Source organism: Taudactylus pleione, unplaced genomic scaffold (assembly GCF_031769625.1).
Source record: "Taudactylus pleione unplaced genomic scaffold, aTauple2 ptg000245l, whole genome shotgun sequence".
Taxonomy (NCBI): domain Eukaryota; kingdom Metazoa; phylum Chordata; class Amphibia; order Anura; family Myobatrachidae; genus Taudactylus; species Taudactylus pleione.
The window spans coordinates 2,127,385-2,149,073 of record NW_028284647.1 but is presented as its reverse complement, the minus strand read 5'-3'; the positions used below and the strand labels follow the sequence as shown (position 1 = coordinate 2,149,073).

At 47.2% G+C, this 21,689-nt stretch overlaps 1 protein-coding gene across 5 annotated transcripts in view; it reads right to left on the bottom strand.

The window, feature by feature from the left end:
- Window positions 1–21,689, bottom strand: part of DLG2 (discs large MAGUK scaffold protein 2) — a 1,239,761-nt gene that overhangs the window by 59,104 nt on the left and 1,158,968 nt on the right. For all 5 annotated transcript variants that reach the window (XM_088479798.1, XM_088479797.1, XM_088479799.1 and 2 more), the window contains one exon: window positions 15,582–15,758. In XM_088479798.1, the coding sequence (XP_088335924.1) occupies window positions 15,582–15,758 (177 nt within the window). The remainder of the gene's footprint in view (window positions 1–15,581; window positions 15,759–21,689) is intronic.

The window sequence follows — 21,689 nt, the reverse complement described above, 5'->3', positions numbered from 1 at the left end:
CCTTCCCCTAACCCACCTTTCCCGCAACCTAACCCTAACCCTCCCCTCCCGCAACCTAGCCCTCCCCACCCCGCAGCCAAACCCTAAAAATCCCTTCCACAGCTTAACCCTAACCCTCCTCTCCCGCAGCTTAACCCTAACCATCCCTCCCACAGCCTAACCCTCCCCTCCCGCAGTCTAACCCTAACCATCCCTCCCACAGCTTAACCCTAACCCTCCTCGCCCGCAGCTTAACCCTAACCATCCCTCCCACAGCCTAACCCTAACCCTCCCCTCCCACAGCCTAACCCTAACCCTCCTCTCCCGCAGCCTAACCCTAACCATCCCTCCCACAGCTTACCCCTAACCCTCCCCTCCCACAGCTTAACCTTAACCCTCCTCTCCCGCAGCCTAACCCTAACCATCCCTCTCGCAGCCTAACCCTAACCATCCTTACCACAGCCTAACCCTAACCATCCCTCCCGTAGCCTAACCCTAACCCTCCCTTCCTGCAGCCTAACCCTCCCCTCCTGCAGCCTAACCCTAACCATCCCTCCCACAGCCTAACCCTAACCCTCCCCTCCCATAGCCTAACCCTAACACTCCCCTACCATAGCCTAACCCTAACCCTCCCCTCCCACAGCCTAACCCTAACCCTCCCCTCCCGCAGCCTAACCCTCCCCTCCCGCAGCCTAACCATCCCTCCCACAGCCTAACTCTAACCCTCCCCTCCCACAGCCTAACCCTCCCCTCCCGCAGCCTAACCCTAACCATCCCTCCCACAGCCTAACTCTAACCCTCCCCTCCCACAGCCTAACCCTAACCCTCCCCTCTCGCAGCCTAACCATAACACCCCTCCCATAGCCTAACCCTAACCCTCCCACAGCCTAACCCTAACACTCCCCTCCCATAGCCTAACCCTAACCCTCCCCTGCCACAGCCTAACGCTAACACTCCCCTCCCATAGCCTAACCCTCCCCTCTCATAGCCTAACACTAACACTCCCCTCCCATAGCCTAACCCTAACACTCCCCTCCCATAGCCTAACCCTAACACTCCCCTCCCGTAGCCTAACCCTAACACTCCCCTCCCATAGCCTAACCATAACACTCCCCTCCCATAGCCTAACCCTAACACTCCCCTCCCACAGCCTAACCCTAACACTCCCCTCCCATAGCCTAACCCTAACACTCCATTTCCATAGCCTAACCCTCCCCTCGCCTAACCCTAACACTCCCCTCCCATAGCTTAACCCTAACACTCCCCTCCCATAGCCTAATCCTAACACTCCCCTCCCATAGCCTAATCCTAACCCTCCCCTCCCATAGCCTAACCATAACCCTCCCCTCCCACAGCCTAACCCTAACACTCCCCTCCCATAGCCTAACCCTAACCCTCCCCTCCCATAGCCTAACCCTAACCCTCCCCTCCCATAGCCTAACCATAACCCTCCCCTCCCACAGCCTATTCCATAGCCTAACCCTAACACTCCACTCCCATAGCCTAACCCTAACACTGCCCTCCCATAGCCTAACCCTCCCCTCCCACAGCCTAACCCTAACCCTCCCCCTAGTGCTTATCCCTGACCCCTAAACCTAACCCTAATACTCACCATCGGGATTGCAGTTGCTGGGATTCTGGAGCTGGGATTTTAAGCGCCAGCATTGCGTGCGCCATGATACCAACTACATCCCATGCTATAATACAATTTTTGCATCTATTTTATCATCTTACTTATGATTCAGTGTAATTGCTAAATTTGTAATTTTTCAGAATTGTATGATCTACATATACACTAAGGGGGTCATTCAGACCCGCTCGCGAGCAAAGGACGCTCGCAAGTGGGTTGATGTTGCCCCACTGCGCATGCGCACGACGGAGGGAGCTCTGTCGTGCACATGCGCGAGACCCGGATAGCGACAGGCTCTCCGTCACTCCGGGTCTCGCACCAAAGGGGGCGTGCTGTCGATGTTGATTGACAGCACGCCCCCTTTGGTGGGCGTGCCGGGGGCGTGGCTGCCAGACGGAGGCACTCCAGGGCACGCCAGGGCTTGCAGCAGCGAGACCCTACCGCAGGGTCTCGTCGCAAGCACGATGGTCGCAATGGTCTTGACCATCGCAACCATCATCATGGACGCTCGCATAAGCTGTGGGTGGACACCCACAACTATGCGAGCGTCCAGGAGGACGCTCCATTTTCATGGAGGAGGGCCCTGATTCAGAGCGAGCGCTCTGGTCAGAGCATCCGGCTCTGAATCAGGCACTAAATGCCCAGGCAAAGTATCCACCATAACTGATAGAGCAAATCACTATATTTAGGTGTTTTTTTTGCCTTGCATATCCGATTATCATTATCGTTATACAGTTACGTTAGCATTGTTGCAGAAACAAACAAAAAACAAAAACTCCACTTTTGGTTCAAAAGGGGAAAAGAATAAAGATCCAAGATTAACATAAACTGTTGAAAAATAAAATATTTGAGAAACTTTCCATGAAAAGTGCATTTTCCTCCAACTATTAATATAACTACAGCTAACCTGGCACGAGTAATAAGCTTTGTTAAAGTTCTTTCTAACCTACTGTACCTACTTAATAGTCTGTGAGATCACATTACTCTCCATCATCTGCTCATTACAATCGCAGCTTATGGTTACTTAATAGTTTTACTTTCTTGAAACAATGTAGCTGTACTCTGAGACACAGTGAGCCCCCAACGCGCTGTTAAGTTTAGCAAAGATAAAACAGCGGGAAAAAAACTAAATAATGATTTGCGGGTCATTTTATTATTAATGACTGGATATGAAATATATAAATGGACAACTTTACTGCATGACCAGGCAATGGGTACCTGAGAAGGGCACAGGTGCTGGGGGCTACAGAGTATATATAACAGGAGCTGACTGTGATCACTTTCGGCCTCTGTGTCATTGTGCAATAATGGCATTTGGAGGAACATCTGACACCCAGGGCACAGTGACACAGCTTGAAGGACATAATATACTTTCATTGTTTCCTGGTATAGGAATAGTTACATTGTTCTTCCTTGGTCTCTGCAGGTGAAACTCAGCTTTTGAAAAAGTATAGGTAACTTTGTTCTGACCTTGATTAATGTGTTGTACTGGCGACTACTTAGATGAAATGTCACCTGACTTTATGATCCAGTAAAATGCAGTGATAAATTGCGTTTAGAAGTATTAAAAAGGCTTTTTACATGCTTTTGAGATATCAGCGGCAGCAAAGAGTCCAGTATAAATTTTTACCTATGTATCCCTTTCAAAAGCACATGGACAGATTTCTATCAAGTGTAAAACAACACAATGGACAGAGGGCCTGATTCAGAGCCGCTCGCAAAAACCGAACGCTCGCTCTGAATCAGGGCATGTGGTTTTTTTTTTTTGCGTCCTCTTGGCCGCTCGCATAGCTGTGGGTTACCACCCACAGCTTATGCGAGCGGCCATGATGATGGCCGCGATGGTCAAGACCATCGCAACCATCGGGCTTGCAACGAGACCCCTGCGGTAGGGTCTCGTTGCCGCAAGCCCCACTGGACTTCCTGCTCTAATAGAGCAGGAACTCCACCTACTGACATTACTAGTGATGTCAGTAAGGGTCGCCCACAAACGGAGGCGTTCCTGCAGGAACGCCTCCGTTTGCTCAGCCACCCCCCGCCATGCCTTCCAAACGGGGCAGCTGTCAATCAACATCGACAGCTGCCCCTTTTGGATGCGAGTGCTTTTTGCACTTGCTCCGGGGCTCGCGTGCGCACTGGGCCACCATCGACCCACTTGCGAGCGCATAGCGCTTGCGAGCGGGTCTGAATCAGGCCCAGAGAGCCACCAGAAAGAACAATAATAATTTTATTTATATAGTGCTTTTCTCCCGTAAGACTCAACGTCGCTTTACAGACATCAGAATACATAGGGCTTGATTCAGCAAGGAACGCAAGTGTGCGCACGCACGCACGCGCGCACTCGGCCGCTGCAAATATATGCTAATCAATGCATACGAACGGCGACCGCAGTATAAGATGCGGACGTCCAGCACTACACATTGACGCGCACTTCCCTTTACTCAAAGCCTGGGTAGTCCGCAAGACTGTGGAAACATCAGTAACAACGAGAACCATCGGAACCATACACACAATAGAGGTTGACCTGATCTTGTGCAGCATTTTGGCCAGTTCCTGTGTGAATCGAGTCGTCTGGCTGCGCATGCCACTGCACTGCCTTAATTTTGCACGCCCCTATAACGGCGTCCCAACACACACACGTCTGCGTTGGCCCGACCACCCCCCCATCACCATCCACAAACGGCACTTCCTGTCAATCAATATCCGAAGGGTCTGCGTACACACTGCATGTAGTCCGCGTACCCTTACCCATTCGCACCGGCTAGGTCACGCACGCGCAGTGCGATGCATACCCATGCGCAGTGCGGAAACATCGGCCGGGTGCATGTGAATTTTTATCTGCGTTCCTTGCTGAATCAGGCCCATAGTACGTTATAAAAGGATTTGATATTGCAGAAATAAAAAAACACACAGAGATAATTAAAAACAACCGAAACCTAGAGACCACAATAGGCATTTTGCAGGGTTGGCGCAGATATTTTGGGAAATAACTTCTACGGTATACCACCACGAAAGGTACCAGGTGAGGCAGCCATCTTGGGCGCACTACGTAGGACTACCCTTGGGTGGAATATGTTACGCCTAGAAGAGATGACACAAAATGGGTGGCTGCAGCATCTAACAAACGTTGGAAAACGATCTTTTAAAACAAGACCAATTGGCCTGAGACTAATCTATCTAATAACTGGCTATGGTCTGTCCCATCTCCAACATGCATGCGCAATAGGAGGCGATGCCCGCGCCACTTATCCAGCGGCTGCCACTGCTAGGGAGACAGGACAGACCTAGGAGAGAAGGCGAACCTGCTGGGTGCCGAGAACAGGGTAATTTTGGTCTTGGGACAAAGCAAGGGGGTGGGATGGGACAGAGGGCCTCATTCAGAGGCGGTCGGAGGATGCAAGCGGTCGCTCAGAAACTGGGCGGCCGCTTGCATCCTGACCGCCCGCCTCTGTTTCGGTCGTTAGGCTGTGGGTTTACACCCACAACTCTAACGACCGCTAGGGTGATGGTTGCGATGGTCAGAGACCATCGCGACCATCGGAGCTTATGACGAGACCCTAGGGTAGGGTCTCACGTGTTGTAAGCCCCGGAGAGCTTCTGGCTCTGTCAGAGCCGGAAGCTCTCCACTGACATCACTAGTGATGTCAGTGGGGCCTCCCCCAAACGGTAGGCGTTCCCATGGGAATGCCTCCGTTTGGGCTGCCACTCCCCCGGCCCGCCTTCCAAACGGGGCGAGCTGTCAATCAACATCGACAGCTCGCCCCCTTTGGAAAGAGACCTGCTACGATCGGCGCTGTCGGTCGTAGCGGGTCTCAAGCATGCGTACGAAGGAGCCGGCTCCCTCGTGCGCATGCGCACTTGACCAACATCGAGGCGGCCGTGCGGTCGTAGACCGTACGGCCGGCTCTGAATGAAGGCTAGAATGTGTGGGGGTGTTGATAAGGCCAGACATAGCAGTGGTGGGGGCACAGAGGTACAGAGCAATACTCAGAGTTGGGTTGTAGAGGGACAGAGGGGGGGGGGGGCAGGATAGCGCAGAAAGAAGGAGCATATGCCAAGTCTCTTTACTAGTCTATATAATAATCGGCTAAGGTGTGTCCCACCTCAACTAGTCTATATGATAATTGGCTAAGGTGTCTCCCGCCTCAGACAGACACAGGGTGCGGCTGAGAACGCTTCCAAAATGTTTTGGGCAACAGTGTTGACAACCATAAAGGCAAAAAAGAAAATATAAAGATATCTTCTTGAACAGGTGCTCCAATAGGTACTTTTTCCACAGCAGCTGTATAAAATAGGGCTAGTCAACCCCAACATAAATTTGGAAAGGCTAAAAGGTGAACAGCGCTGGTAGTGAGGATGTTTGATTATCAAATTACAACCAGATGAAGTGTATTGTAAACAAATTGAAACAATTTATTTTCTATTGAATTAAAATGCAAATTCATTCAAAGAGTGAAATCACCACACATATAATCTTCAAAGAGTGTAATCACCGCACATATAATCTTCAAAGAGTGAAATCACTGCACATATAGGGTCTCATTCAGACCCGGTCGCAAGCACCGATGCGCTCGCAACCGGGTCGATGGTCCCCACAGAGCATGCGCACAACGGAGCCGGCTCCGTCGTGCGCATGAGCGAGACCCGGCTAGCGACGGGCGCTCCATCGCTAGGGGTCTCGTAGCAGACGGGGCGAGCTGTCGATGTTGAGTGACAGCTCGCCCCGTTTGCTGGGCGGGCCGGGGGCGTGCCCGGCCAAATGGAGGCATTCCGGTCGGAAAGCTTACAGTTTTGGGGCGGCCCCACTGATGATGTCAGTGGGGAACTTCCTGCTCAAACAGAGCAGGAAGTTCCTTGGGGCTTACGAGTGCCCAGACCCAACCTTAGGGTCTGGTCGTAAGCCCCGATTGTCGCGATGGTGATGACCATCGCTACCATCACCCTGAGTGCAAGCTAAGCTGTGGGTGGTAACCCACAGCTTAGCTTGCGACCTGGAGGCAGCACTTCAAAACAAGAAGTGCCCACCCTCATTCAGAGTGAGCGATCGCTTCTTGCGATCGACTCTGAATGAGGGCCATAATCTTCAAAGAGTGAAATCACTGCACATATAATCTTCACAGAGTGAAATCACCGCACATATAATCTTCAAAGAGTAAAATCACCGCACATATAATCTTCAAAGAGTGAAATTGCCGCACATACGTATAATCTTCAAAGAGTGAAATTGGGACAAAATAATGAGGTATGTAATCATTTAATATTTTCCTACAATATATATAAATATATATGGGGGTAATTAGCTCAGCCATGGGGGTGGATTGGTGCAGTGTTTAGGTGCTTAATGAGGGTCCACACACATATTTCAAACAAAACAAATGAGATGGTGCTTTACTTCCAGCAGGGAAAATAGGTACAACACAAAGGACCAGAAAATAATAAACAACCTAGCCCCTGTTTAGGGCGTCTAACTCACTTCAAGTCTCTGCATGCTTCTTGCAGGTCTATCGCCGGCTCCAGCCTGGCTTGGCTTGGCTACCACAGCTACGCAAATACAGTTAGTCCTGGTGGCTTTCCCTGTATCATACAGATATAGACCCTGGCTTCCTCAGCCTGCAGCTTCACTGCTTTAATGTCATATAGTCTGAGAGTTTGTGGTCCCCCCTTGCCTCCTGCAAAGTCCAGATACAGGCCTCCTGGCCCCCAATGGCTCACTCAGCTTCACTGGGCTCTCTGACTGGTCTGCCTTCTCAGCCCACACCTGCGCTCTATCCATAAGGCAGCAATTATGCAATATCCCACAATGCCTTTCTAAGTCTGTGTGGGCAGATCTCCCCTGCCCCACACAGAATCTGCTGCTCACCAGTGCCATCTCTGGTGATACTGCCACAATGTATATATCAAACATGTGAAATACAAGCCCCGGTGCCCTCCAGGGTGCAAAAAAATCACCAATGTATAAACACAAAAGAAAAAATAGATATGCGGCACTTATGATATTAAGAAGATAAGAATATATACTGACATCCTGTGTCACACTTATTTCTTTTGTATTTATATATATATACCCGTACCCGTTTGAATGGGTTTAAATCTTCAAGTTATTGAGTTTTATTATGTGATGTTGTCCCAATCCATCCAGTGGAAGGCCCAGAGCAGGCTCCCTGGGTCAAAATTCTACCTGGCACACTCCGTCGTGAGGTCCAACTGGGATCCCAACCACTCCATTAGGCATCCCAGACCAAATGAACCCTTCTGTGAAGTTTCATCCAAATCCATACAGTGGAAGGCCCAGAACAGGCTCCCCGGGTCAAAGTTCTGGCCAGTGAACACCAACATCTCAACCCGAAAGTATTATTTATTTATTTATTATTTATTATCAGTTATTTATATAGTGCACACATATTCCGCAGCAAAAAATGAATACAAAGAAGACTTGCGCTGCTGATGTATAATAGATCACTGTTTATTAATAGATTCCAAAGTGGAATATCAAAGTATAAAATGCACAATAAATTATATGTGGTAAAAATTAGTTATAAAGTAAGAGAAGATCTATAAAAATAAATAAGTAGGAACACGTATTGAGAATGAATCAAAATAAACAGATATACAGATTCAAAATGAAACCATGACATGAAACAATGTATTGTTTCTTTAAAAAAGAAAAAAGAAAAAACCAGCTGGTGACTAAAAAATAAAAATAAAAATGATGGAAGTTCCTTATAATTAAGAAGTGGGCCTCATCGGCACAACAGAGTCTATTAGGATATGAAGATAATCCCTAAATAAGGGTGCAAATCCTCAATATGCACACTGTAAGTTTACCTCTGTATATGAGTACAAAAAAGCAAATAATGGAGGATATTTTAGAAGGTAATAGGCCCTCTTAGCACAACATAGTCAGTTGAAAGTTAGAATATATTCCCTTTAATTGGGCACAGTTCCTCAATTGGTACACAGAATGTTCACCTTAATGTAAAAATGGTGAGTATATACTCACAGTGAGAAAGATGGAACTTAGATATTACCTACATCAGGCACAAACTTCAATAAGTATGTATATGGTCCCGTAGATAATGGACAGGAAACAACTCACAGTTAGATGAATAAGTCCTGGAGTGTAGGTATAGCTGTGTATCCCCGGTATACAGCACGGACTTGTAAATTCTGCGCTGTAGATGAAGCGCGTGTAGTAGCAAACGACTGTAGAATGATGCACTAGATCTATCCGAGCGTCCTCGGAGATCAGTGAAGGTTGGAACAACCGTGCTGGAGTCCGGTGTAGGTCCAGAAGGGACAGATAGATGACGTGGTTCCAAGTGAACAGATGCGGCCTCCGCTCATGGGACCAAAGGTCTCCCGCTAATCTCCACAGCACAGGTGTAGGACAGGAAAGCCGGCGATAGTAGCTGGAACAGCCGGACACTCCGGTCTCCCTGGATGTAGACAGGGTGGTCTCCGATAAGGGACCAAGGTTATCCGCTTGTCTCCACTGTACAGGTGCAATGAATAAAAGCCGGCAGAGGTAGCTGGAGCGGCCAGACACTCCGATGTCTCTGAAGGTCAGAAGTCCAAGAAGCCCTTAACGCGTTTCGTCACGCTCACGTGACTTTCTCAAAAGGTGTGGCTTCAAACCTTAGATGCTTCCTATATATAGATCCCATTGAATAGTAGCAGGTGTGGGAATTAATCAAATCAAAGTAATCGTTCTTTTTAAAGGGACATGAGGTGATAATTGCATGTTAAGCACTCATAAACTATTATTATAATAAGAAAGTATATATATATATATATATATAATTATTTAAATATATTGACCAGCAAAAAATCACTGAAGTAAAAATAATTATTCTAAACACTAATCATATCAAAAATTAAACATATATAGATAATACAACAATATAATAATGTAAGGGGGTATCATAAATAAAGAATTAATAAAGATGCAGATGAGAAAAAAATATATAAAAAAAGGAGAAAATATATATAAAAAAAAAAAAAAAAAAGGAAAATAGATATTCCGCAGCGCTTTACAGGCTGTGTTTGAAAAATGGTAGTTAGGAGCCGATTGGCTGGTACCTTATTACCGTTCACTTTATCTCCTAACACAGATTAGTAAATAGACCTCACAGTTACATAAGCAGCCAGGCAATACCGGCTTCCAGTTCTGGTTTTATTAAACCGTTCCGCACTTTATATGTAAAATCACAGAAACAATCTAGTTAGTCTATGGGCAAAGCTGGGATGATGGCCAAAAAAACTGTACATCCAGCTGTGTGGCATGGCGGGGGCGAGTATGGGAACAGAAGGCCGAATTCTGCAGGTGACGGGTGTAAAATTTTGTGCCAAAATCAGAATGAGTTGAATATTTTGAATCGCTCTGAAAATAACCCTTATCAGTCCCATCACAGTTATTACAGCGCGGTGGAATAGTATTTTCAGGCTACATATGGAGTGGATTGTCTATAAATGAGTAATCGTTTACCTCTTACCCTCTATACAATATTCCTTTTTCCGTTATTTTTACTTGGAAAATATAGTGGTTGCCATAAATCAAGTGACAAAAAAAACAATAAAAAAAAAAACTGATAGCACACAATGGGTTAGGTATCAAATCTCGACCCTGGAATCCCGACACATCATAATCCCGATGCTGGCTGGTAAGTATATTGAAACCCCCCCTCCCCCTCCAAACCCTAGCTCTCCCTTGGGGGCGCCTAACCCTAAGACTCGGGGGGGGGGCAACCCTAAGTCCCCCCGTAGTGCCTAACCCTAACCCCGCCTTCCCCTAGCCTAACCCTCCCGCAGGGGTGCCTAACCCTAAATCCCCCCCCCAGGGTGCCTAAACCTAACCCTGACCCCCTGCAGCTAACACGTCACGACGCCCGGCTAACCTACGTTTAGTATGCCGGGCATCGGGATTTCGGCGTGGGGTTAATAATAGGCGTCAGTATTTAGACTCCCATCTTTAGTCCCATGCCAGGCTTTCAGTGTCGGGATTCTGGCAGTCGACATTTCGACCGCTAGCATCCTGACTACATCCCCCTACAACAGTCTGTAATCTGCAATAGGCATTTTCTCTATAAGGTAAAAACAAAACAAATACAAAAACAACAATTAAGGGCCATATTCAATTAGAGGCGAAAAGTCTGTTATCGCCGATAACAGGGTGCGAAAAGTTTTTGTTAAAAAACGGGAATACGTTTTCTCCATGTAATACATGGTGAAAGAAAAATGCAGAATTGGGGTTTAGGGGTGCAGGCTAAAAAGAAATAGCCTGCACCCCTGGAAGTGTCCCCTAAAAATAATCTGTGTCAAAAAAAAAAAGAATCCTCAGGACACCCCAAAAAATGTACATTCATTTTGGGGGCAAAAAAAATAAATATTGGGGAACAAGTTTTAAGGTAGCGAAATTGTTTCAGGGGGTTCCTATGTATGCGGCAAGTGTTTTCTAGTATGTGGGGGAAGCGGCAGGTGCATTTTTGAAGAATTTTTAAAACTTACTTTAGGGACTTAAAATATGCTTGCACCCATTTTCATGTACCCCAAATTTGATGGGAATAGTTATTTTTCCCCCCCAAAAAAAGCTAAATGCTATTCTTCACTACTTCTTCACAGGCGTATTTATACACCTGCCGTGGCTATTTAAAAACCCGACTTTCCTTCAGCAGGCCAAAACGGTGGTACCCATAGTGATCCCCCATGTCAGACCTTCTTTAGGGGGGTGCCAAGATGATTTCCCAAAAATTTACAGGACTTTTCGCTACTTATCTTTCCGCTGGGTCCCGTTTTCACTGGATCCAAATTGTATATGGGGATAAGCGGGCACGTGCGATGATGGCGAAAAGTCCGAGCTCTGACTTTTCGCCTCTAATTGAATATGGCCCTAAATAGGAGGGTTTTCTTAGTATGGGGACACATATTTTAAAGTGTTTTGAACTACTTCCAAGTTTCTTTGACTTGAAGACAAGATAAGTAAATGTCCGCAGAGATCTGCCTGGTTTTGGACAGATCTCTTGCACCTGGTGTAGGGCCCTTGCTAATCCGCTCAGGTAACAAGGACGGCTACACCCACAAGTGGATGGATAGGGGATGCGTGCAATTCCGCTCACAGGTGAATATCTGCATTTAGTTCCGTGCATGCACTGCGAGTGCAACTGCGTCCAACCTGCTTACATTTCTGAATCATCCGCTGTAAGCTTCCTGGGATGGACTATCACAGGCATTGTGCGATAGACACTGAATTGGAGTTAGTACCTTAGCGCTGGAATGTAAGATATCTGCATCTGCCACAAATACTCCACAAGTCGAAATCATAAACTTCATTTACTAAAAATAGCTGCAGTTGCGTGCATATGCAAAGTGGCTACTATGGCGAAACGCCTGCAGGTCGGCACCATTAGCACATGCGCCCAGTTTGCACCAAGTGTGCGTCACCTACACTCACCAACATGTTTTTACCCATTTGTTTTTGTAGCAAAATACACATTCAATATTAGGCATAAATTTTTTTTAAAAACATCTCTAATACAGAATAAACAGCACTCTGGGCCTGATTCAGACGCGCTCGCAAGCGGGTCGATGTTGCCCAAGTGCACATGCGCACGACGGAGGCGGCTCCATCGTGCGCATGCGCGAGACCCGAATAACGACGGCCAAGCCGTCGTTATGGGTCTCGCACCAAAGGGGGCGTGCTGTCGATGGTGATTGACCAGGGCTTGCGGCAGCGAGACCCTACCGCAACCCTACCCTACCATCATTTTGGCTGCTCGCTATAGCTGTGGGTGGTCACCCACAGCTATGCGAGCGGCCAGGAGGCCGCTCCAAAAAGTAGGAGGGACGGCCCTGATTCAGAGCAAGCGCTCTGTCAGAGCGTCCTGCTCTGAATCAGGGCCTCTGTCCCAGAACGGGATTGAAATCCTGACAGCGTCAGGCCGAGAGGATGAAATCCCGACAGCGTGAGGTAAGTTACCTAACCCTCCCCTCTCCCCCCCCCTAGCCCTAACCCTCCCTATCCCTAAACTCCCAGGGTGGTGCCTAACCCTAAGTCCCCCCCAGGGGTTCCTAAACCTAACCCTTCCTCCCACACCTTAAACCTAACTCTCCCAGGAGCGTGCCTAACCCTAACCTCTCCCCGGTGGTGCCTAACCCCAATTCTTCCCCCTAGGGGTGCCTAAACCTAATCTTCCCCCCCAAACCTAATGCTAACCCCACTAGAGCCCCTAATCCTAAACCCCCCCCCCCATGGCTAACGCTAAGGGCGCCCCGGACTTACCTTCATTCGGGCTGGCGTCCTCGGCATTCCGGCGTCGGGATTAAGATAGACGACGGTATTTCTACGCCTATGTTAAATCCCTTGCTGGGATTCCGCTGTCGGGATTTAGACCGGTGGCAGCAACTACATCCCCTCTGTCCCATGCACCAGAATGTTTTTTTTTATGCTAAAACATATACACAAAAATAATATATAAGGTTCATAACGGTGCAGTCACTCTTCTGGACACGACCAGAGCGGTTTCACATAAAGTGCGCTTCGCAATCTGGCGTCGTCCTCACTCTGCGTCAGCTGCTTTATGTCGTGACTTATTGATCTCTACCCAATTAGATTTGGGTGGAATTTTACCTCTCATTATACCAAAAGGTTTATTTACTGAGCGGCACTTCTCCAAACATTCATGTAGCGTATTGCCTTTAAAAAGAAATCACCCCTTCCAATCCTGTGGCAAACTGTGGAGATTCAGTGGATTATAAACGTGCCATTTACTTAAAAAAAAAGAAAAAAAACCTTTCAAGTATGTAACGGTCTCATATTCGATAACACTGCTCTGTATGGGCTCATCGTTTGTCCACCTGTTATCAGAATCAGGGCGCAAGATCAAATATAATGCATACAGGAAACATTGTTTTATAATATATACTTATATGTACATTTATTCACCTAATATTTGTCTTTCAGAGAAAAAGATACAAAAACGAAGGACCTGATTGTGAGCTGCACGCAATGCTGATATTTGCGCAAATGGTCGACGCTTTTCAAATGCGCAAGCGTCCCCCAGTGTATGCGCACAGAGTCGCAGCAGTGATTGAGACGCGTGGTCTCAGAAATGTATTGGAAATGTATTTGGCATTCCTGGGCGGTGACTGGGAGTTGGCTAATTAGAGGCACGAAGATGGTCCATCTTCTGGGCATGTCATGGGAGTGTCGCTGATGGGCGTGTCATGGGAGTGTCACTGATGGGCGTGTCATGGGAGTGTCGCTGATGGGCGTGTCATGGGAGTGTCGCTGATGGGTGTGTAATGGGAGTGTCGCTGATGGGCGTGTCATGGGAGTGTCGCTGATGGGCGTGTCATGGGAGTGTCACTGATGGGCGTGTCATGGGAGTGTCGCTGATGGGCGTGTCATGGGAGTGTCACTGATGGGTGTGTCATGGGAGTGTCACTGATGGGTGTGTCATGGGAGTGTCGCTGAACTGTGTGTAAGCTTAATCGCTTACATTGTAGGCCATACTCTAATGGAGAATCTGCACCTAGAATGGGGCTGGTGCAAGTTTAGATGCTGCGGTTGCATCCCTTGACGCACCAAGTGGGATGGTTGCGACTGTAGCCACACAAAGCGAGCGTCTCAGTCTATTGCACAGTCAGACGCACGCTTTTACACCAGGGACAAGGGCTGATACTAGCGCTAGCATAGAGTCGCAGATGCCAGTACAACAAAAGGCGCTAAGACGGATGCAGCAGCGTGCCACGCTGAATTAGCCCCTATCTCTTACCAAGCCATTCAGGGACGACTGGCCCACAGGGGTACAGGGGAAATCCCCGGTGGGCTCTACTGCCTGGGGGCCCTACCCCTTCTTCTAGGGGTGGAGCAGTATCATGGATGAACTTGGGTGCTTCATTTTTTTCTATGGAAACTACACCAAGATTAGCCCTCCTACCAATCTACGTGGGAGGTTCTGGCACACTCCTTTGCATGTCCTAATGGTTGGCTAAGTCCATCTGTTGTGGCTGGCCACACCCCTTCTGGTGGCTGGCCACACCCCTTAGCTTGGGCCATACTTGCCTACTCTCCCTGGAGTCGTGGGAGGCTCCTGATTTTTCGGGTAACCCCCCGCACCCCCGGAATAGTAGGCAGATCTCCTGCATCCCACCCACTTCTTAGTGAAGTGGGCAGGATGGAGAGATTCTCCATGAAATTTGCGGGGGGTATCCTGTGAAGGGAGCGGGCCGAATGTCAGCAATAGACTGGCCCTGCCCCCCGAAGCAGAGAGAAGATGGTCTTGCCCAGCTGCTCCGGGAATGGAGTGAACCAAAGTCGGTAAGTATGGCTTGGGCCCCTACCACTGCGTTCCCTGGTGGGTCCTTCATGCTCCAGTGTGACACATAAGCCATTCCTTAGTGCTACAATAATATATAATGAATGTACTAAGTCAGTCAGGCAACTGAAGTCTTACATTATATCATTAGGTGCAGTTTCTATTGATACGATCCACATTACAGCCTCTGCATTCATATCACTATTACAGTACAAGTCTGCAAGGCTAATGGGTGACATAAAAGCAGCTGACGGCAGCTATTCTCCACTGTGACCTGACGATATGTGAACGTACCCTCAGGCATGATGCTTCTAGAGAACTCTCTTTTGGAACTGAAAATCGCATTCAATAAACATGACACACGTTTCAAGACTGATGCAAAAGTCAACTTCATAAACAAAGGCCTGCTGTATTATTTATGTAGGATTCGCTCTGGATTCAGTGCAGAAAACAGGCCGCATGACAAATCGTGCGGCTTTTACCCCTGGGAGTTCCGCGGCTTAAATAAAAACAAATGATCGGGCGGCGAAAACAGAAAAACATTCCCAATTCTGCAGCGTTTGCCGTCACAGTCTCTCGGTAAATCAGTATCGGGTAGATCGATATATATGTTGCTTTACTGCTACTATAGGAACAATATAATAATTCTGGTTTCATACCTCCGTTTACTGGGTATTACGCCCACCTCTTCGCTGTCGCCCTCCTGCGTGACCCTTCGTGCCTGCCACCATTCATCATCGGATGCGTTGATTACATGAAGAATATCTCCGTATTTAAAGCTGAGTCCCTGACTCGGGAGACCGCTGTCCTTACTTCTGTCATAGTCAAACATAGCTCTGCGGGAGAGAATACAGATCATATTCAGCAATCAGTCTTTTACACCTTTATAATAATAGCATTATCCAAGCCAGCAATACCCATATAGATACTGTAGTGTAATTTATCACACATGGTGCACAGGCACTGTTCCACAGAGCAACGGACTGTAACTTATTATTTTAGCTCTGAAAGTTTTCAGAAGTGTCCCGGAAGGTTAGGCACTGCTGGGTGTGTTTCTATTTAATCAGTATGACTTACCACCGGCCGCATGTCCTGCAGATCAAATCCTGACAGCGGAAGCCCAGCAGGGGTGAAGATCCCGGCTTCTAATTTAGGTAAGCATCGCTAACCTACCCTCCCCCCCCAACCCTAACCCTCCCTTAGGGGTGCCTAATCCAAACCTATTTGGTTGTTTAGGCTGCACCCCCATATGTACCAGTATGTTAATATAATCGGGTATTAACAGGGTATTTAAGTTTCTTATTATAAATCACATCTCGAATTGTGCGTGTGCAGAGATAGAATTCGCTCTCTCTTTATCTGCGTTTCTATGCAGCATGACAAAAAGTCATTTCAAAAGTTCAGTTTAAAACTAAAACATAAAAAAAAATAATAAAAATCACCATAAACTGTATCAATGTGCATTAGCTGTTGTAGACAGAAACGAAAAGTCAAAAACCCATATATATGAAAATCACCCAACGATAATTCAGGACAGGTGTTTTTTGGTAGACTATCATAGGCGGCGGAGCCACACCCCTCACTGTGCACTTTTCACATAAAAAAATTAAATAAGGTGTATTGACGGAAATACCTCCAAACCTGCCGTAAATCGCGACCAAGATTCTGATTACATGATGGTGAGACAGCCTCCTGAAATCGGGGCAGTTTGGAGGTATGGAAACAAGTTTGTATACATGAAAATTGTTTAATGCACTTGTGTGAATAATTCAATAACACCACAGTCTTTATGCATCAATGTGGCAAGAATTTCACGTTTCTACTCAATGCCGATGTTCGTATGGTTTATTTACTATAGAACTGTCAAGGAATTGAGGCAACGGGAAGCCACATTATGATACTGCCCCTGTCCCATGCAGCCCTGTCTTCACTAACACATCACTCATCTCCTGATATACTCTGTGCTGCTGGGGACCCTGCTCCTCCCACTATATAACTATTAGCCTGTGACTTCCTGCTGCCTCCATTCTCCTTCTCACATCATGTCTCTGCCCCTGTCCAGGGGCATAACCAGGGTATTTGGAGCCAAGGACAAGATGAAAAATGGAGCCCCACCCCTTCAACTATGGAAATTAAGTGGGTGTGGCCACATGCCACAAGGGGTGTGGTCACTGAAAAAATGGGGGCATGTCGACATTACACACCACCATTTCTCGTCACTCTGACAACATTCCTTTCCATTCCATGTGCACCTTAATTCCCCCAGTAGTAGTGCCCCTTATGCAATGCCCCTGGTAGTAGTGCCCCTCATACAATGCTCACTGTGTAGTAGTGCCCCTTATGCAATGTCCCCAGTGGCAGTGCCTCTTATGCAATGCCCACTGTAGTAGTGCCCATTATGCAATGCCCCTGGTAATAGTGCCCCTCATACAATGCCCACTGTGTAGTAGTGCCCCTTATGCAATGTCCCCAGTAACAGTGCCCCCAGTAGTAGTGCCCCTTATGCAATACCCCTGGTAGTAGTGCCTCTCATACAATGCCCACTGTGTAGTAATGCCCCTTATGCAATGTCCCCAGTAGCAATGCCCACTGTAATAGTGCCCCTTATGCAATGCCCCCTGTTGTAGTGCACATTATGCAGAGCCCCCAGTAGTGGTGCCCCTTATAAAGTGCCCCCAGTAGTAGTGCCCTATAGACATAGAACCCCACAGACACATAATTCTACTTACCCGAATCTCCGCTCCTGTGCCCGTCGCCGTGCGCTCATCCAGTCCCGCTCGGCACGATGGGAGATACGTCTCTCCCTTTACCCACTGTGAGAGCCGGAAGGCGGAGCTCATGAGTGAGTTCTAGTCCTGCTCCGGTCCTGGGTGCAGCAGCCAATAAGAGTCTGTCTGACTCTAATGGGCTGCAGTGCTAAAACAAACACAACAGCGGCGGCGTGTTTGTTTTAGTGTGTAGTGCTGCAGACCACACTGCCCTGGAGGCGGACGGGGGTGCTCCCCACGCCGCCGGGTCCGACAGCGCCCAGGGAACGTGCCCTGCTTGACCCCCTCTAGATACACCACTGCCCCTGTCACATGCAGTCCGTTCCTCACTAACACATCACTCATCTACTGATATACTCTGTGCTGCTGGGGGACTCTGCTCCTCCCACTATATAACTCTAAGCCTTTGGCCTCTTGCTGCCTCCATTCCCCTCCTCACATCATGTCACTGCCCCTGTCACATGCAGCCCTGTCCTCACACATCCCTCATCTTCTGATATACTCTGTGCTGCTGGGGACATATTATATGGGAATAAAGATTAGACATCATTTTCTGAAGCTCTAGGTGTGCCTCAAGATGACATGACCACGTCCGCCCTGTCAATAAAACCACGCCCCTGTAGCTCAAATGTCGACATTCTGGTGTCGACATTCTGAATGTACATGTTAGCTTAAGGCTCTAACATTCTAAAAACACTATGTGGACATGCTGACTGTCAACATGACCATATCAACATTGTGCATGTCAACAGAGCATCCATGTCGTCATTCTGGATATCGACATTTCATACCACACCTGACCCTTCTGATGACCCAGTTAGCTGGCTACAGTTGGTTCTATCTCCCGCTCTCTTTAAAAAATCAAAACTGTGGATGACGGACAAGAAAGAGATGGACATTTATCACAAACGGGTTCTATGACTGTAGTTAAATGCTGCTTAATTATTCGCTAAGTTCCCTTTTAAGTTAATGTAAGAAGATAAAACAAAGTATCTATGACATGTGTGGATATTGTTACTGTATAGTAGGAAACATTCTGATGTACATGGAGACTGAACAAAAAACAAGAAGCTTCAACGTCTTCAGGGAACCCAGCTTGGCATTAATACATAAGTGTCTACAGACAGTGTTACCAGTGTAAGTACATTGCTCCCGGCTCAGGCAGCCGCCAGTCTGATGCAGTATGGAACGAGTAGTCCACAGAGAAGAGGCATAAGGCATATAAACGTTTATAGCCATCAACACCCATCGCAATCAAGAGGAACATGGGCCACCTGTGTGGGTCATAAAGTAAATCTGATTTCCATTCTGCTGCATGGGCCGGCTCGCGAACACAATGGCATTAGAGACTCCTGGAGGAAACACTTGAATTATTTATTACCGATAAGACGATGAGATCCCATAACGACAGTCACCATAACAATTAATTGTCAGTGTTACGGTATGTTCTCGGCATACCAGGCACAACGGGGAGAACAGACATAGCCGACAGTATCGAATGGAAATTTGCACTTACACCCCGTATTCCATTTAATGCTTATCCCAGGAATATGTTCCGTTTATAACTAATCTTTATATTTTATCCTTTATTCGCTCATGGAGAACCAGTGAAAATCTGTGACTTTTACCAACGGCCCATTAACCCAGCCCAGCAGCATCTACTGGGCAGACCCCAGCTCCCCCTCTGCCTCTAAGCCCATTGAAAGCCGAGAATGGGGGGGGCGTGACATGCGGCCACGCCCCCCAGAGTGGCACACATGAGTGGGCATGGCTACGTGGCATGAGGCCGCGCCTCCGGCGTGCGAGAGGATCCCTGAACCCTACACCGGGAGTCAGAAAGGTTAGTGACACCGGTGCATTACCCGCTTGATGCATAAGGATCGGGCCAGATTCACGATGGGGCAGATGGAGCCCCAGGCCTCCACATAAAAATAGGCCCGATGACCAGCCACCAGCAGGTCACATGGTCAGCCATAAATCATAAGTATTAAAATTGTATTTCTATATTCCTCACAAAATTATGCCATTTTTATACTTTTACAGACATTGAGGCTGATAGCGTAGGGGCCCACATGACAATGGCCACACCCACCCAGCACTGGTCACACCCACACACTACTGGTCACACCTCCTCTGCTTCTCTGTATAGGCCCTTGAACATTTTCAACCCCAGGCCCATGTGGCCCTTATTCTGAGAGAAGCGATAGGGCTTCCACCCTTACGTAAATAAAACTTTAATTTCCATAAAGTTATCAGAAAATGTTAAAAAAAACAACAACCCAGCAATCATGGATCCACAGTGAGATACAGGGTAGGTTACGTCACTTCTAAAATGCCCCCATTCTGCTATACATTCCTGCAGAATCAAGGGCCGTATTCAATTAGAATCGAAGAGCCGAGATCCGTGAAAAAGTATCGCAGAGTGCAACTTTTCGCCTGTCGGAAAAACTTATTCAATTCCATCCACTTTTCGCGTACGCGTAAAGTCAATGCAATGTAATAGACGAAAAGATTTGCCTCTGAATAGCAGGAGAAAAGAAGTACAACATTTTTTATTTAGGGGTGCAAAGTTGGGGAAACCACTCAGAACCCTTGGGACAGCCCCCCCAAAGGATAACTGCATCAAAAAATCCCTAAAAAAAAAAAAGTGTGGAACGCCCCAAAAAAGTACTTTGATTTTGGGGGCAAAAAAGCACAAAGTGGGGGTACAAGTTCGCAAACTAGCTCTAAGAAGGGGTCAAGTGTTTTTGGGATTGTAGGTGCTTTTATGATGGTGGAAATTCGCAATTATTAAAACTGCACTTTAGAGACATTAAAATATGCTAGCACCCATTTTCAGGTACCCCGAATGTGACAGGACCACTTATTTTCTCCAAAATATACTGCTTAATGCCATTCTTCACCACTTGTGCAAAGACGCTAATTAGTGGCAATTGTGCAAACTTAAGTACCCCAAACAGTTTTATTAGGACTAATCGGGCACTGCTACATTGATCCCCAATGTTTCTGCATCTTTTTGGGGGGTTCAGGCTGATTTCCCCGATTCTGACACCACTTTTCGCCTTTTCTGACTTCGCGTGTCTCCGTTTTTTCGCGTCTTTTGGAATTGAATAGGGCGAATCGCTGGTACGCGCCCAATAAGTTTCCGCGGCTAAAATACACGATGTACTGTAGGCGAAAACTCCGGCATGCGAAACTTTATCGCATATGCAAAACTAATTGAATACGGGCCCAAGTTTTGAATACGGGCCCAGGCGTCAAAAAAGATAATTCCACAGAGGTGCAAAGTTCCGGCGATACACACGGCAAGTTTGTTGTCACACAATATGGGAAAGGGGTATTAGCCATTTAAGGGTCTATTTACTACGCAGTGTTAGGAGACATAGTGAAAAGTGATAAAGGTGCCAGCCAATCAGCTCCCAACTGCCATCTCACAGGCTGTGTTTGATAAATGACAGCTGGGAGCTGATTGGCTGGCACCTTATCACTTTTCACTCTGTCTCCTAACACTACTTAGTAAATAGACCCCTGATTCTTACTACTATGAGATGTTCCATTCTCTGCTACAATAATTAGTACGGGGATACTTTCTAAAATCGCCTTAAAAACATCTTGCAGTTAAAAAATTACTTTAAAAAAAAAAATGACTATACCCTTCTGTGTACAGATGTTTTTTTTAACAGAAGCACAGCGGGAATATTTTGGAGCTAGCAAGTGGCTCAGCACAGCACTGTGATAAAGGATGTACATCACAGCATGCACCATACGTTATATTAATATACTATAGTAATATACAGTAAAATGTCGCTCTTTTACACCCTTATAAGTAAGCGATAATATAATGTGTTTGTGCCAATGGTGTCGGTTGCCCTGCGATGCCATCTGGTGATGGATACATGTGCAGGTTTAGGTGTGGTGACATATCGGAGTAGGTTTCTGTAGGGCGTTTGAGTTGTCTGGATATTTTTTGGGCACAGGCTCACAAAAAAAGGGGCACTG